Source organism: Delphinapterus leucas, chromosome 5 (genome assembly GCF_059928025.1).
Source record: "Delphinapterus leucas isolate spDelLeu-1000000601 "Yukka" chromosome 5, BTC_Dleu_Yukka2, whole genome shotgun sequence".
Classification (NCBI taxonomy): domain Eukaryota; kingdom Metazoa; phylum Chordata; class Mammalia; order Artiodactyla; family Monodontidae; genus Delphinapterus; species Delphinapterus leucas.
In genome coordinates this window covers 14,209,521-14,226,815 of record NC_143133.1, presented here as the reverse complement: position 1 = coordinate 14,226,815, position 17,295 = coordinate 14,209,521, and the positions used below count along the sequence as shown (strand labels likewise).

Sequence of the window (17,295 nt, the reverse complement as noted above, 5' to 3'; positions counted from 1 at the left end):
AAAAAATGTGAATGCTTACAAGTATACCTCACGCAATTGCAGTGTCATGCTAGCTGACTCACCTGAGGTTTTGGCCCCAGAATTTTTGAATATAATGTATATGACATAACATTGCAGGATGGATAGCCTATTCCAATTAGCACAGCTGATGTGAGGAACTGGGCCAGATGGATCATGGGGGTGTAGAGGCACCAGGCTTGTTCAACTGGGCAACCAGTTGGTCCTTCATTGTGATCTTCTCTTGGAATCTTCCAAAGAGTAATAATTATTTCTCCAAATGTGGTATTAGGGATTGAATTATTATGTAAATCTGTAAGAACAAAATCAGTACAGTGTATTACTTGTTAATTTAAATGAATAACAGGGGCTAACATTATAGAATTATGTATAGCTATACCTTCCCACTGTATTTTGGGAAACTGATGTCCCCAAGGTAACAAGATAAAGAAGCCAACCCATACAACAATGAGTCCTCCCAGCAGAATAGCACGCTCGCCAACCCTGTTAAAGGAGAGAAACTGTAATTAAAAAATGAAACATTGTATTATAACATAGCTTCATTACTTTTAGAATTTTTAAGACTATAAATAAAATAATATCTTGATACTTTTAGTGATATACTAATTAAAACGAATGCAAAATATAATTTCCCACTAAAAGGAACCAGGACTCCTCTGAAAACTGGCTGATATCAGGTCTGGGACAGAAAATATATAAGATGAGCCTGGACATCTTATCATAACAGGAAGAACAGAAATTACCAGTGACTACTAGGTTATGATTACAAGGACTCAGAGGGAATTCCCTGGAGGTCCAGTGGTTAGGGCTGTGAGCTTCTACTGTAGGGGGCACGGGTTCAATCCCTGGTCGGGGAACTAAGATCCTGCAGACCTCACGGCATGGCCCCCCACCAAAAAAAAGGACTCAGAGCCAATTTGAGGAAGCTGGCTAAGAATATGACAACGTGAACACCAAAAAGAACAGTAATGACAATGGCTTGAAACACATCACAATGTTATTTATAAATTCATACTATATTAAAATAAAATACTCTTGGTCATTTTTAGAGGATGTTAGGGAACCCACTCAGTATTTTAAAAATCAGTTAATAAAAGAAAAGGATCACCCTGTCTCTCCTACAAAAACTGTACCTCACGATAACCAAATAGGTAGTGATGGAAAAGTTCTCTTTATAGAAAGTGTTCCAGCAAATAAATAAAGGAATGATAGAATTAAAATACCAGCATTTTGTGCTGATCTATTAATAAATTAATGGATCTAAGGAATGGTCAATGGCCACTTACATCATAAAAAGAGATAAACAAAACTTTACATTTCTCTTGATGTAAGCACATACCACCACCTATAAAACATTCTCGCCAAAAAACTGAACTCAAGTCTCATCAAGCTTCTAGATCTAAGTACCAATTTTCAAGAAATATTGTAAACACAGGAAAATACTAAAAAACAAACAAAGACACCACAGGGATTTATTCAACAAGATCCAAAATGTGGGAAACTATAGGGCAAACATCTTGGTTACTTCAATTTGTAAGGGAGAAAAAGAGAGAGATGGAAGAGATGGTAAAGAAACTTATAGATTAAAAGAGACTTAAGAAACGTAAGAGCCTGAGTCAAGTGAGTAAGCTGTGAAATAAAACAATATAAAACAAAACAATTTTTTTTAAAAATTTGAGACAGTGGAGAAAATTTGAATACTCCCTGGATATCTGATGGTATTTAGAAATCACTGTTAATTTTTTTAGATGTGATAAATGCTGTCATCATTAACTTTTAGAGATACATACTGAAATATTTATGGAAGACATGAAATGATGTCTAACATCAGCTTCAAAATAATCCAGATGTAGGGGATAGGCAGTGTGGAGTAGGTGGAGGTATAGATGAATCAAGATTGTCCAAGGTTATAATTGTTGAAGCTAGGCAATAGATATTAAACATTCAGTACATGATTCTCTCTGTACCTTTGTATATGTTTGAAATTTTCCATAACAAACAATGAAATATACAGGGACTTCCCTGGTGGCGCAGTGGTTGGGAATCTGCCTGCCAATGCAGGGGGCGCAGGTTCAATCCCTGGTCCAGGAGGATCCCACATGATGTGGAGCAGCTGAACCCGCGAGCCACAACTGCTGAGCCTGCGTGCCACAACTGCTGAGCCTGCATGCCACAACTACTGAAGCCCATGCGCCTGGAGCCCTTGCTCCGCAACGGGAGAGGCCACTGCAATGAGAGGCCCGCACACCGTGGCAAGGAGTGGCCCCCACTCACTGCAACTGGAGAGAGCCTGCACGCAGTGATGAGGACCCAATGCAGCCAAGAATGAATGGATTAATTAATTAATTTTTAAAATAAAATATGCAAACAAGATCAAAGATTCCTAAAACAAAACAAACAAACCCAACACCTCCCATTACCCTCAGAATACCTACAAGGCTTCACATCTTTCCAACCTGATCTTCTCCCATTTGCCATTTCTCTCATTCTTCTCTGGCCAAAACGGCCTTTCTGCTTGTTCCTTAAACGTATGAAGCACAGTCTTCTGGGGCAAGAGAGTTCCAGGCCACTGCATGGCTGTTCTCTGACTTCACTGAGGTCTCTGCTTGGATGTAACTTCCGTTTGAGCTGCCCTCCATGAGCAGTCAATCAGAACAACACTTCCCCTCTCTCCCAACCCTGCCTTGCCACTTTTTATTCTCTTCCTCTGCTCTATTCTTCATAGTACTTCCCATGACCTGATTTCACATTTGTGTTTATTAGCTTTCCCCCCAGTAGAATACAAGCTCTTTGAAGGACATGAAATTGGATCATCTGTAAGAATGCCTATCAGCAGGACCACTCTACTTCTGTAGCAAGATGTAATGCATGTACTATTATTTAACTTTGAATATGAATCTATGTCTATGTCTATATCTTGGCCCCTCTACTTGGCTCTATAAGGATAGGAATCTTCGTAGTATTCCCCATAACACCTAACCCTACACACTGACTCAATATTTGTTAATTGATTTTAGAACTTTATTAAAGCTCTAAAGTATTGTTAAAATATTTTAGGAATAATTAAATCATTAGAACTGTCTAAATTTATCAACTAATGTTCCACTCCAGACTATATGAATGAACTTAATTTTATACAAGTATTTTTCTTAGTGTGCTCCTTACAGTTATACTTTTACAAAATGCTTCTTTAAAAAAGTGTTCTGTGATCAAAGTTACAAAAAACTTTGTGAAATGCTACGTACTCTTGTCATGAAGGTGATATAGCATATATACTGAAGATTTAGAAGTTTTAGAGTAAAGAAGTTTGGTGATTTTAACCAGAATTTTCCACACTTAACCATTAATCTTTCACAGCAGAACAATGTTTTATGAAATACGCTTATAGAAATACTTTAAATAAAACATAATATACAAAAGATACGTTAGAAGACAATTATTCACTTTGTAAAATATCTTGCTTTACCAAAGAATATACTACATGGTACAGAAATATGCTCCCTTAATAAATTTTAAATCTGTTTGCAAATATTCAAGGACTAAAACTCATGCATAATGACAGAAAAGCTTTATATACTTTACTAACATATTCATTTACATCATTAGCTCTGTTTCATGTTTCACTTTAAAAAAAAAAAAAGACTTGAAATAAAACCAAAGACAAATAACCTACTTTTTGGAAAGTAATTTTATCCCCATGAAAATAATAACTGCCTCAACTCCAAGAGCAGCAAGTATTATGCCATCATATAACACAGCTTGTTCTCTGGTCCAGGCATACATATCCATTGTTAATGGAGTAACAATGCTAAGGAAAATAAAAAAGAAATTATTCTTCTTTTATTTCAATCATAGGCATTGTTATTTAAAGTTGAAATAGTAAGATTTAATAATGATACCAACACATTCAAGAATCTGCATCCTTTTTAACAATGACACCAGATCTACAGAAACAAAAATTTTAAGACATTTTAAGTACATTTTGTTGTAACATGCACAAGCTACTAAGTTTGGCTGTTTGCATTTTTATTTTTTAATATTTACTGTAATTATAAAAGTAACATGTCCAACACTGCAAAAAGTTTGAAAAACAGGAAAAGGAAACAAATCAACCATAATTCCTACCATTCTAATATAATTAAAAAATCATGGTTGTGTTTTGATTTAAACTGGTCTCTTTTCAATGAAATAATGTTACTATGATTAAGTTATTAACTTACTATGATTAAGTTATTAGAAACTTCTGGGATTTTTTTTTCTCTTCCTCTGTCTCTTTCATACCTATCTTTGAATGTACATATTTTTCTCCCTACCTCCGAATGCTGCTCTTCCTTTATATGACTATCTGTCTCCTTCCTTGCCAAGCTTCTTTTCCTACTTTCTGTCTCCTTCTGTTAACTGGCTAAAAAAGGAATTTAAAAATATTCAAAATATTCATTCTTTTAAAAAAAATCACCATCTTTAATTTTAAAATCAGATGAGCTGCTTTGGAAGATAGTTCACTCATTTCTCAATAAGTGAAACATAGAATTATCATATGATCCACTTCCTGGTATATACCCAAAAGAACTGAAAGCAGGGACTCAGATACTTGTACACTAATGTTCATAGTAGCATTATTTACAATAGCCAAAAGATGGAAGTAACCCACATTTCCACTGACGGATGAATGGATAAACAAAATTGGTATATAAATAACAGTGGAATATTATTCAGCCATAAAAAGGTATAAAATTCTGACACATGCTACAACATGGATGAACCTTGAAAACATCATGCCAAGTGAAACATACAAGACAAAAAATGACAAAAGATGCATGATTCCACTCATATGAAGTACCTAAAATAGGCAAATTCATAAAGAAAGAAAGGCGAATAGAGGAAACCAGGGGCTGGGTGAGGGGGAATGGGACTTAGTGATAAATGGGTGTAGCACTTCTGTTTGGGATGATAAAAAGGTTCTGGAAACGGGTGGTGGTAATGGTTGCACAACACTGTGAATGTATTTAATGCCACTGAATTGTGCAATTAAAAGTAATTAAAATGGTACACCTGAAACAAATACATTATTATCTACAAATCTGGCCTCAATAAAAACAAAAGAAAATATGGCAGAAAAGCTCTAAGAATCATAGCAGACTACAAGTTTAATACATGTCCAATAACATGGTTCAAAAATGGGAAATAAATATACAAGAGAATAAATTATATCCTTTAAATTGAAAAAAGAAGTTAAAATAGTAAGTTTATGTTATGTATATTTACCATAATAAAATAAATACCCCCAAAATCAGATGAGCTAAAAATTCCATGTATCTCAATAATTAAAAAAAAAAAAATCAAGTATATCTGGCATAAAATGTACTGGCATAAAAATGTTACAATATATCAAAAAGCGAAAAAAACAAGTTGTCAAATGATAATATCACATATTCTTGTTGGTTTAAAGACACACACACACACACACACACACACACACACACCCCTTAATACTTACAGTTGTATAGAAAAAAATGTTTCAAAACAACACACACTGAAGTATTAGCAGTGGTTACCTCCAGGGAAAGAAGTGGATGTGGAAATACAATTGTAGTGTTTGGAATATTTACAAGAATATACTATTTTAATAATGGAAAGGTATTTTAAAAATTAAAAAGCCATATGACAAGGGACGTCCCTGGTGGTCCAGTGGGTAGAACTCTGCATACCCAACGCAGGGGGCCCGGGTTCAATCCCTGGTTAGGGAACTAGATCCCACATGCATGCTGCAACTTTTAAGAGTTCGCATGCTGCAACTAAGAGTGCACATGTTGCAACTAAGAAGTCCGCATGCTGCATCTAAAAAGATCCCACATGCTGCAACTAAGACCCAGTACGACCAAAATAAATAAATAAATAAATATTTTTTAAAATAAATAAATATCTTTTTTTAAAAGCCATATGGTAACTAACAGTCAACAAAGCCTACACAAGGCAGAGATTTTGTAATATACTAGCTTTCTTCAGGATCAGAGCTTAAACAGAGTTAAAATTTCTAGACTGAACCCAACATATATAAGTAGGGTGCTGCAGGACAGAAGGGAGTGGCAGGATATATTTAAAGTGATGAAAGGGAAAAACTTACAACCAAGATTACTCTACCCAGCAAGGATCTCATTCAGATTCAACAGAGAAATCAAAAGCTTTACAGACAAGCAAAAGCTAAGAGAATTCAACACCACCAAACCAGCTCTACAACAAATTCTAAAGAAACTTCTCTAGGAGGGAAACACAAGAGGAGAAAAAGACCCACAAAAACAAACCCAAAACAATTAAGAAAATGGTAATAGGAGCATACATATCAATAATTACCTTGAATGTAAATGGATTAAATGCTCCAACCAAAAGACAAAGACTGGCTGAATGGATACAAAAACAAGACCCATATATAAGCTGTCTACAAGAGGCCCACTTCAGGGATTTTCCTGGTGGCACAATGGTTAAGAATCTGCCTGCCAACACAGGGGACAGGGGTTCGATCCCTGGTCTGGGAAGATCCCACATATTGCTAAGCAACTAAGCCCGTGACCCACAACTACTGAGCCTGCAGTCTAAAGCCCACAAGCCACAACTACTGAGCCCGCATGCCACAACTACTGAGGCCCATGTGCCTAGAGCCCGTGCTCCACAACAAGAGAAGCCACTGCAATGAGAAGCCCACACACCACAATGAAGAATAGCCCTCGCTCACCACAACTAGAGAAAGCCCACACGCAGCAACAAAGACCCAACACAGCCAAAAATAAATTAATTAATTAAAATAATAAAAAAGAGGAGACCCACTTCAGACCTAGGGACACATACAGACTGAAAGCGAGGAGATAGAAAAAGATGTGCCATGCAAATGGAAATCAAAAGAAAGCTGGAGTAGCAATACTCATATCAGATAAAATAGACTTTAAAATAAAGACTGTTAAAAGAGATAAGGAAGGACACTACATAATGATCAATGGATCAATCCAAGAAGAGGATATAACAATTAAAAATATTTATGCACCCAGCATAGGAGCACCTCAATACATAAGGCAAATGCTAACAGCCATAAAAGGGGAAATCGACAGTAACACAATAATAGTGGGGGACTTTAACACCCCACTTACACCAATAGACAGATCATCCAGACAGAAAATAAATAAGGAAATACAAGCTTTAAATGACACAACAGACCAGATAGATTTAATTGATATTTATAGGACAGTCCACCCGAAAGTGGCAGAATACACTTTCTTCTCAAGTGCACATGGAACATTCTCCAGGATAGATCACAGCTTGGATCACAAATCAAGGCACCGAAAATTTAAGAAAACTGAAATCATATCAAGCATCTTTTCCAACCACAACGCTATGTGATTAGAAATCAATTACAGGAAAAAAACTGTAAAAAACACAAACACATGGAGGGTAAACAATACATTACTAAATGACCAAGAGATCACTGAAGAAATCAAAGAGGAAATTTTAAAAAATACAAAGAAACAAATGACAACGAAAACATGACAACCCAAAACTCATGGGATGCAGCAAATGCAGTTCTAAGAGGGAAGTTTATAGTAATTCAATCTCACCTCAGGAAACAAGAAAAATCTCAAATACACAATCTAAACTTACACCTAAAGCAACCAGAGAAAGAAGAACAAAAAACACCAAAGTTAGTAGAAAGAAAGAAATCATAAAGATCAGAATAGAAATAAATGAAATAGAAATGAAGAAAACAATAGCAAAGATCAATAAAACTAAAAGTTGGTTCTTTGAGAACAGAAAACAAAATTCATAAACCTTTAGCCAGACTCAACAAGAAAAAAGGGAGAGTATTCAAATCAGTAACATTAGAAATGAAAAAGGAGAAATTACAACTGACACCGCAGAAATACAATGGCTCAGAAGAGACTACTTCAAGGAACTATATGCCAATAAAATGGACAACCTGGAAGAAATGGACAAATTCATAGAAAGGTACAACATTCCAAGACTGATTCAAGAAGAATTAAAAAATATAAACAGATGAATCACAAGTAATGAAATTCAAACTGTAATTATAAAGCTTGCAGCAAATAAAAGTCCAGAACCAGATGGTTTCACAGGCAAATTCTATCAAACATTTAGAGAAGAGCTAACACCTATCCTTCTCAAACTCTTCCAAAAAATTGCAGAGGAAGGAACACTCCCAAACTCGTTCTACAAGGCCACAATCACCCTGATGCTGAAACCAGACAAAGATAACACCAAAAAAGGAAATTACAGACCAATATCACTGATGAACATAGACGCAAAAATCCTAAACAAAATTCTAGCAAACAGAAACCAACAACACATTAAAAGGATCACACACCATGATCAAGTGGGATTTATCCCAGGGATGCAAGGATTCTTCAATATATGAAATCAATCAATGTGATACACCATATTAACAAATTAAAGAATAAAAACCATATGATCATATCTCAATAGATGCAGAAAAAGCTTTTGACAAAATTCAACACACATTTATGATAAAAACTCTCCAGAAAGTGGGTATAGAGGGAACCTACCTCAACATAATAAAGGCCATATATGACAAACCTACAGCAAACATCATTCTCAATGGTGAAAAACAAAGCATTTCCTCTAAGATCAGGAACAAGACAAGGATGTCCACTCTCACCACTAATATTCATCATAGTTTTGGAAGTCCTAGCCACGGCAATCAGAGAACAAAAAGAAATAAAAGCAATACAAATTGGAAAAGAAGTAAAACTGTCACTGTTTGCAGATGACATGATACTATACATAGGTAATCCTAAAGATTCCACCAGAAAACTACTAGAGCTGATCGATGAATTTGGTAAAGTTGCAGGATAAAAATTAAAGCAGAGAAATCTCTTACATTCCTATACACTAAGAACGAAAAATCAGGAAGAGAAATTAAGGAAACAATCTCATTTACCATTGCAACAAAAAAGAATAAGATACCGAGGAATCAACCTACCTAAGGAGGCAAAAGACCTGTACTCAGAAAACTATAAAACACTGATGAAAGAAATCAAAGATGACACAACAGATGGAGAGATATACCATGTTCTTGGATGTGAAGAATCAACCCTGTAAAAATGACTATACTACCCAAAGCAATCTACAGATTCAACGCATTCCCTATCAAATTACCAATGGCATTTTTCACAGAATTAGAACAAAAAATTTTACAATTTATATGGAAACATAAAAGACCCCGAATAGCCAAAGCAATCTTGAGAAAGAAAAATGGAGCTGGAGGAATCAGGCTCCCTGACTTCAGACTATACTACAAAGCTACAGTAATCAAGACAGTATGGTACTGGCACAAAAACAGAAAAATAGATCAATGGAACAGGATAGAAAGCCCAGAGATAAACCCACACACCTATGGTCACCTAATCTATGACAAATAAGGCAAGAATATACAAGGGTGAAAAGACAGTCTCTTCAATAAGTGGTGCTGGGATCTCTACAAGTAAAAGAACAAAATTAGAACATTCTCTGACACTATACACAAAAATAAACTCAAAATGGATTAAAAACCTAAATATAAGACCAGACACTATAAAATTCTTAGAGGAAAACATAGAACACTCTCTGACATAAATCACAGCAATATCTTTTTGGATCCACCTCCTAGAGTAATGAAAATAAAAACAAAAATAAACAAATGAGACCTAATTAAATTTAAAAGGTTTTGCACAGCAAAGGAAACCATAAACAAAATGAAAAGACAACCCACGGAATGGGAGAAAATATTTGCAAACGAAGTGATGACCAACAAGGGATTAGTCTCCAAAATATACAAACAGCTCATGCAGCTCAATATCAAAAAAAAAAAAAAAACCCAATCAAAAAATGGGAAGAAGATCTAAATAGACATTTCTCCAAAGAAGACATACAGATGGCCAAGAGGCACTTGAAAAGATGCTCAACATCACTAATCGTTAGAGAAATGCATATCAAAACTACAATGAGGTATCACCTCACACTGGTCAGAATGGCCATCATCAAAAAATCTACAAACAATAAATGCTGGAGAGGGTGTGGAGAAAAGGGAACCCTCTTGCACTGTTGGTGGGAATGTAAATTGATACAGCCACTATGGAGAACAGTATGGACGTTCATTAAAAAACTAAAAATAGAGCTACCATATGACACTGCAGTCCCACTCCTGGGCATATATCTGGAGAAAACCATAATTCAAAGAGACACATGTACCCCAGTGTTCACTGCAGCACTATTTACAATAGCCAGGACATGGAAACAACCTAAATGTCCATCAACAGATGAAAGGATAAAGAAGATGTGGTACATATATACAATGGAATATTACTCAGCCATAAATAATTGGGTCATTTGTAGAGATATGGATGGACCCAGAGTATGTCATACAGGGTAAAGTAAGTCAGAAAGGTAAAAACAAATATAGTATATTAACGCATATATGTGGAATCTAGAAAAATGGTACAGATGAACGTATCTTCAGGGCAGGAATTGAGACGCAGATGTAGAGAACGGATATGTGGACATGGTGGGGAAGGGGAGGGTGGGATGAATTGGGAGATTAGGATTGACATATATATGCTACCATGTGTAAAACAGATAGCTAGTGGAACCTGCTGTATATAGCACAGGGAGCTCAGCTCAATGCTCTGTGATGATCTAGGTGGGTGGGATTGTGGGGGAAGTGGGAGGGACGCCCCAGAGGGAGGGGATGTATGTATACATATAGCTGATTCACTTCGTTGTACAGCAAAAACTAACACAATACTGTAAAGCAACTATACTCCAATTAAAAAACAAAAAAAGCCATATGATAACTAATGGTCAACAAAGCCTACACAAGGCAGAGATTCTGCAATATACTAAGTTTTTTCAGGATCAGGGCTTAAACAGAGTTAAAATTTCTAGACTGAACCCAACATACATATGTAGGGAGCTACATAGCTTAAAGTAAATTAAATTAATACACAAAGTTTTATAAGCATATTTATTATAAAACTCAGAAGAAAGGGAGAAAGACTAGTGAAACAGACTTCCTTATAAGGAAGGAAGATAAGGCAGTAAGATTACAGGCAGAGAATTAACTACATTCAAGTTAAAGGCAAAAAATTTATATATGCTTTTTACATCATGATAAGAAAAATATGCCTTACATAAGGATTTTGAGAACATCTATATTCCTGATTAATATTGCATTAAGAAATACAGGTTATTTACACAGATTTAGATGAAAACAGAAAATAACTTACGTTTCAAAAAGGGCAAAGATAAACAGAATCACAAAAAACAGAACATTGGTGGCCACAACAGCAACTTGATCAATATTTCCTTGGGGGACCTGAACTTCATCTGTACTTGCTGTAGTAAACAGAAGAAAAATTATATTACCTACACAACTAATTTTTCTTATGACACTAAAACAGTGTAAAATTATACGTAGCAAATTCAATGACTAAACATTTAAAATCATTTTTTTAGGCTTTCAAACAATTTAAAAATTAACAACTTACATAACAGAAATAACTTTTAAATGGCATTTAAAATTAAAGTGAATTTTCTTCCCAGGACATACACTTCAATTCTGTTACCTACAGGAAATACTCAGATTTTCTATTCGGCGTCTCTCAATCAAAAACAGAAATGTATGTCCATAGAATTCTATAAAATGATCTCATACTAAATACTAAATTTGCTTTAAATTTCAGTTGCAGATTTTTTTCTACCTTACCTAAATTTTAAAGTTACACGGATTTCATGAAGACCTCAAATAGTTTATTAAATAAGTTCTCAGTTCTATGATTCACCTCAATGGATATATATTTTGAATTTCAACAGTACGTAGAATTACTATTAGTAAATATCCTTATTTTTTAACCACAATTTTTTTTAAGTTCTTACGTTATCATTTATATGTTTTGCAAAGAACTACCAAGATTTGATTGTGGTTTTATAAATTAGGAAGGCAAATGAGTTAAGATGTTCACTTATCTTGAACTATATAGTTAAGTAACACACTCAATATAAGCTATATCTGATGTAATTGAGAAATGTGAAGCCATATATATTGATACATGTATGTATACACATCCATCATGCTACTTTATAATTTACCCACTTATTCAGAGTAAACCAGGTAAGTAATACAAGAATGTATTTATGTTATCTTTAAGTGTATGTGTGGCAGAAGTGGGGGCAGGGGGTGATTTTCCTAAGACACAATAAATTTCTATAATTTTTTCATAATAGTGTCTGACTTTATATCTCAGGATTCCTGAGGAGGAGTTCTTCCTCCAATAATAAGTGAGATTTGAAAATAGTCTGCTATACTTGGGGGCAATTAAGCACCTTGGACACTTGACATAGGGTTATGACCTCCCTTTCACACAAAGAAAAGCAGTCACACCTTTGTCCAGTTCCTTTTCTGGGGTAGACTCTGGTCCCTGTGGGCCTCAAATTATTTTGGATAGACCTCCCTGATTCTCAATCACCATCTAGAAGCCAGTCTTTACTCCTTTGAATCAAATATCAACATTGCCCCAAGTTAGACTGGAGTTTACTTTTCTGCAGCCTCCAACCAGTGCTAGCTTTAGTGGGGAGACTCAGAAATGTTGCATCCTAAACTGTGGGAACTGACTAGGTATCCTAATTATAAGAATTTTAAGAAAACACTGCATATTGATTAAAAAACTGTAATTGGAAATTAAATCCCATCCCATGATAACATCTTTAATAATAGGAACAACTTGATGTTTTATCTAAACATTTATTGAAATTTTAAAATGATCTTTGTTTTATAAAAATTATTTTGAAGAAGCTAGAAATCTTATGAAAGAAAATAGATCTCTCCTTTTTAAACTCCTATTTGTGCTTTAGAGCAGTGTTGTCCAATAGAACTCTGACGTGATGGAAATGTTCTTTCTCTCTACTGTCCAGTACAGCTGGCTGTTAGTCACATATACCCATTAACTAAGCACTTGACATGTAGCTAGTGTGGGAGTTCCCTGGAGGTCTGGTGGCTAGGACTCGGCGCTTTCACTGATGTGGCCCGGGTTCAATCCCTGGTTAGGGAGCTAAGATCCTGCAAGCCACGCCACACAGCCAAAAAAAAAAAATGTAGCTAGTGAGATAGTGAGAATGAGGAATTTCTTAAATGTAATTAAGTTTAAACAGCCAAATACGACTAGTGGCTACCACATTTGACAATGTAGCTGTATGTCTTTGCTACTCAAAGTGTGGTTCATAGACCAGCAGCATCAGTTCCCATAGGAGCTTGTTATAAATGTAGATTCTCCCTCTCCAGGCCTACTGAAACAGACTCTGCATTTTAACAAGGTTCCCAGGTGTTTTCTAAGCATATTAAAGTCAATAAAGCAAGGATCTATATGGTTATCCCCTTCAACTTATGAAAGATTTCTTGTGCATCTTCCCTTTCTCAGCCCCTCAACCTCACCCTCTTTAACTTGCTCATTCTCTTTACCTTTAAAGAGGTAGAGAGATAGGTCCTTTAAGTTAGCATCCTATCTTACACCTTTTCAAAACAGTAGCTTAAACCCACTGCCGGCACTTCCTCACCACTCATTGTTTCTTTTTTTCTTTCTTTTTATTTTGAAAACTTTCAAACACATCCTTATCCATCTATGCCCTAGATTCAACAATATTTTGCCACACTTGATTCATCTACCCCTTCCTTTCCTCCTTTCTCTCACTCTCTCTTTGTTGCTGTAGTGTTTTTCACTAGATGATTCCCAAATTTCTATCTCTAGCTTTGATCTCTACTGCCAGAATTACAGATGCCTCTGGAATTTTTTAGTTGTTCTAGGGTAGCATTATATTTGGTTTAAACCAAATTGAAATCACCTTATCTTTTCAGCCAGTGTCCCTTCTTAAATTCTCCTTCTCTCATTCCTTCAATTATCTAGAATCAAAACCCAGCAGACATCTTCAACAACCCCCTCCATTCCTTAATATTCCCTATCCAACCTGTCAGAATCTTTTTTTTTTCTTCTTCAAAAGCTCATATCTCATCCCTTCTCCATTCTCAGTTACTGCTGTAGTTCAGGCCTTTACATATCTGGATTAGCCTCACTTGCAATCTATCGTCATACTTCTCCTTTGTTCAAAATTTGCTATAGCTCCTCACCACTCTGCTCTCCACCCGACTACTTTTAACTTTATCTTCCACCAGTTTTGTTGTAAAAATTAAATAAAATGTCTATCAAAGAACTTGGTAAAATTAACAGTGTCTTTTCCAAAACTTTATAAACTCCTTGAGGACAAGGACTAAATTGCATTCTTTTGCATGGGGGGACAATCCTCAAGGAGGACATAACTAGGAGTACTTAAATAATGGTTTATTTAGTAAAATATACCTACTTATCAGACTGGGTACCTATTTATAAGTCAGAGAAAGATATGAAGGATGAAAATGGGTATTTGTAGAGTATACCAAAAGAATAAAAATACAAAAGAGAAACCATACTTATTCCCATGATTAAGTGAATAAAGAAATACTTGAAACAGAAAGATACATTTGGTAGCAATAATACTGAAATCATTCCAAAATCTCAAGGATTTTAGGATATTGGCTTTTTGGAAACAAGATGAAGTGATTTTTAGCAATGGTCTTAACCTTACTAATTGTGCACACCAAGTCACTGATATAGGCATGCCTTTAAAAAAAATCAACTTAGCTAACTTTCAACTTTGAAGATCTTCCCCAATTACCCATTGTACTGTCCTCAGAGACACAGAATCATTAGAAACACTTTGTAATATTATAGTAATTTAGTCAAACAGGTCAATAGTACCTTCTTCAAAATTAATATTTTTACACTGTCGTCCTGAGTCATCCACACGATGTTCTCTTAAAAGAAAAACATAAATATTGTATCCATGAAAGGCTTAGTATAATAGATAATAGTTTAAATTTATTACTAGCTTTCTATTTTTTCACATTCTGGTATAGTTTATTTTACTGTCTTCTGAGTAATGAAATTATTATGATATATAACCAATAAAATTTTTAAAATACAAGTTACAATTATTATTATATTATCATATAAAATGAAAAAACCCTCAATTCATCCAAAAGCACACATGAGCTGCCTTAATCAGTATTTGAAGTTTTCCAATGATTTTTAACATGAGTTATAAACATTTTGGACTCTTGGATGAAACACTCCAAAGAAATATAAAGTAACAAAACTTCTGCAGTTTTATAAAATTTTTTCTAATATATAAAAGATAAGAGATACACATTATGAGTAACTTTTGTATCTAAGGTTGAACCTAATCATTAATCTACTTAAAATGTTGCTTTCATGCCATTTCCCCTACTTAGAAATCTATCATTAGTAGACCAAGACCAAACCTTGAATCTTTAAAGACCTTATAATCTGTTCTTATTCATCATCTATTATTTTAGTTGTCAGTACCACATGCATTAGCTCATAAGAAAATATGAACACAACTAGACATCAAAAACCAAATAAAGACATCATAGAAATAATAATTCTCCAACAATGATAATGCTTATTTAATTTCACAATCTACAAGAGTAGTTTTATCATTTCTATCTAATTACCTTAATACAGTAAGAATCAGAATAATATTTAAAATTCCCAGGAAGGCGCCAAGTAAAACTGGTGCTGTGTACATGTTTATCTGCAGCTTAATGGTATCCCATGTCACACCCTTTTCTCCAATGAGTGCGAAACAAGTCTGAAAAACTTATTAAAATAAAATGTATACAGATTAATTATTATATGGGAGGCACAGGCTAAAATAAATGTGAGAAATATTTACCATAGAATTGGAAGTAATATATGGAATCATCCATCTGCATCAGACATCTCAACAGGGGCAAGAAAATTGGTTCTTGGTGGGGAGAGGCAAAACATTTACTCTTTTTCTGTATAAAGCACAGATATGCATACAGTACATAAAACACATACAATATAGGTCTGTGGTATTAAAATTTCATGGGGTGAAGTGATTAGGAAAGAAATGTCTGAAAAGCCTCCTTAGGGAGACAATAACATAAAAAATGGGTGAGAAGCACTGATGTACAGGCATTCACAAGGGATTATACCTAACATAACTTGCCAGTATTTTCTTTTTTTAAAATACATCTCTGTATGAAATTTAAGTTATACAATTTCTTCCATAAGTAAATTATTAAAGTTTAATCAATTTCATTATAAGAAACTGTCACTTTTTTTTTTTTTTTTGCGGTACGCGGGCCTCTTACTGTTGTGGCCTCTCCCGTTGCGGAGCACAGGCTCCAGACACGCAGGCTCAGCAATGGCTCACGGGCCCAGCCGCTCCGCGGCATGTGGGATCTTCCCAGACCGGGGCACGAACCCACGTCCCCTGCATCGGCAGGCGGACTCTCAACCACTGCGCCACCAGGGAAGCCCGAAACTGTCACATTTTAACTCAATATTTTAAAATATTACTGTGTATATGGTACTTAAATTATATATATTTAATACCACTTTCAATTTGGATCTGTGGCAAAAATCAGATTGGGTAAGTATTGGTTTGCTCTCCTGATTTAGATTCTATATCTCGTTCTGCCAGGACTTTACATGTAACCTTAGAGTGAGGATTAAGTAAAATACTGCACCTAAAGCACTTAGAACAGCATCTAGCATATGGTTAAGCACTCAATAAATGTTTGTGCTTATTGATGTGTTTATTATTGGAAAAGTCATCTAATCTTTTCAGGCCTACATTTACTCATCTTTAATATAAAATGTTTTAGTGAATAATCTTTTTTTAAAATTTTTATTTACTTATTTATTTATTTTTGGCTGCGTTGGGTCTTCATTGCTGCCAGCGGGCTTTCTCTAATTGAGGCGAGCGTGGGCTTCTCATTGCGGTGGCTTCTCTTGTTGAGGAGCACGGGCTCCAGGGGCGCAGGCTTCAGTAGTTGTAGCACACGGGCTTAGTTGCTCTGCAGCATGTGGGATCTTCCCAGACCAGGGCTCAAACCCGTGTCCCCTGCATTGGCAGGCAGATCCTTAACCACTACACCACCAGGGAAGCCCCGTGAATAATCTTTAAAATAGATGGCCAAAATATTTACTGAGAACCTAAGCCTATACCAGGTACTGTGCTAGAAACTGAGGGTAGAGTGGTAAGCTTAAAAAGACCCAGACTATGCCCTCATGCATATAGTAAGGCAATAGGTTCAATTGTTCTAGATTTCTGCTTATATTTTATTCCAGAACACCGAAC

General features: G+C 35.3%; 1 protein-coding gene across 7 annotated transcripts in view; it reads right to left on the bottom strand.

Annotated features, from left to right (window-relative positions):
• The window catches only part of MFSD8 (major facilitator superfamily domain containing 8), a 45,468-nt gene that overhangs the window by 7,707 nt on the left and 20,466 nt on the right, over positions 1 to 17,295 (bottom strand). For all 7 annotated transcript variants that reach the window (XM_089911517.1, XM_022556922.3, XM_022556921.3 and 4 more), the window contains 6 exons: positions 15,638 to 15,782; positions 14,862 to 14,917; positions 11,304 to 11,412; positions 3,692 to 3,826; positions 398 to 501; positions 63 to 310 (listed from right to left, as the gene is read on the bottom strand). In XM_089911517.1, the coding sequence (XP_089767643.1) occupies positions 63 to 310; positions 398 to 501; positions 3,692 to 3,826; positions 11,304 to 11,412; positions 14,862 to 14,917; positions 15,638 to 15,782 (797 nt within the window). The remainder of the gene's footprint in view (positions 1 to 62; positions 311 to 397; positions 502 to 3,691; positions 3,827 to 11,303; positions 11,413 to 14,861; positions 14,918 to 15,637; positions 15,783 to 17,295) is intronic.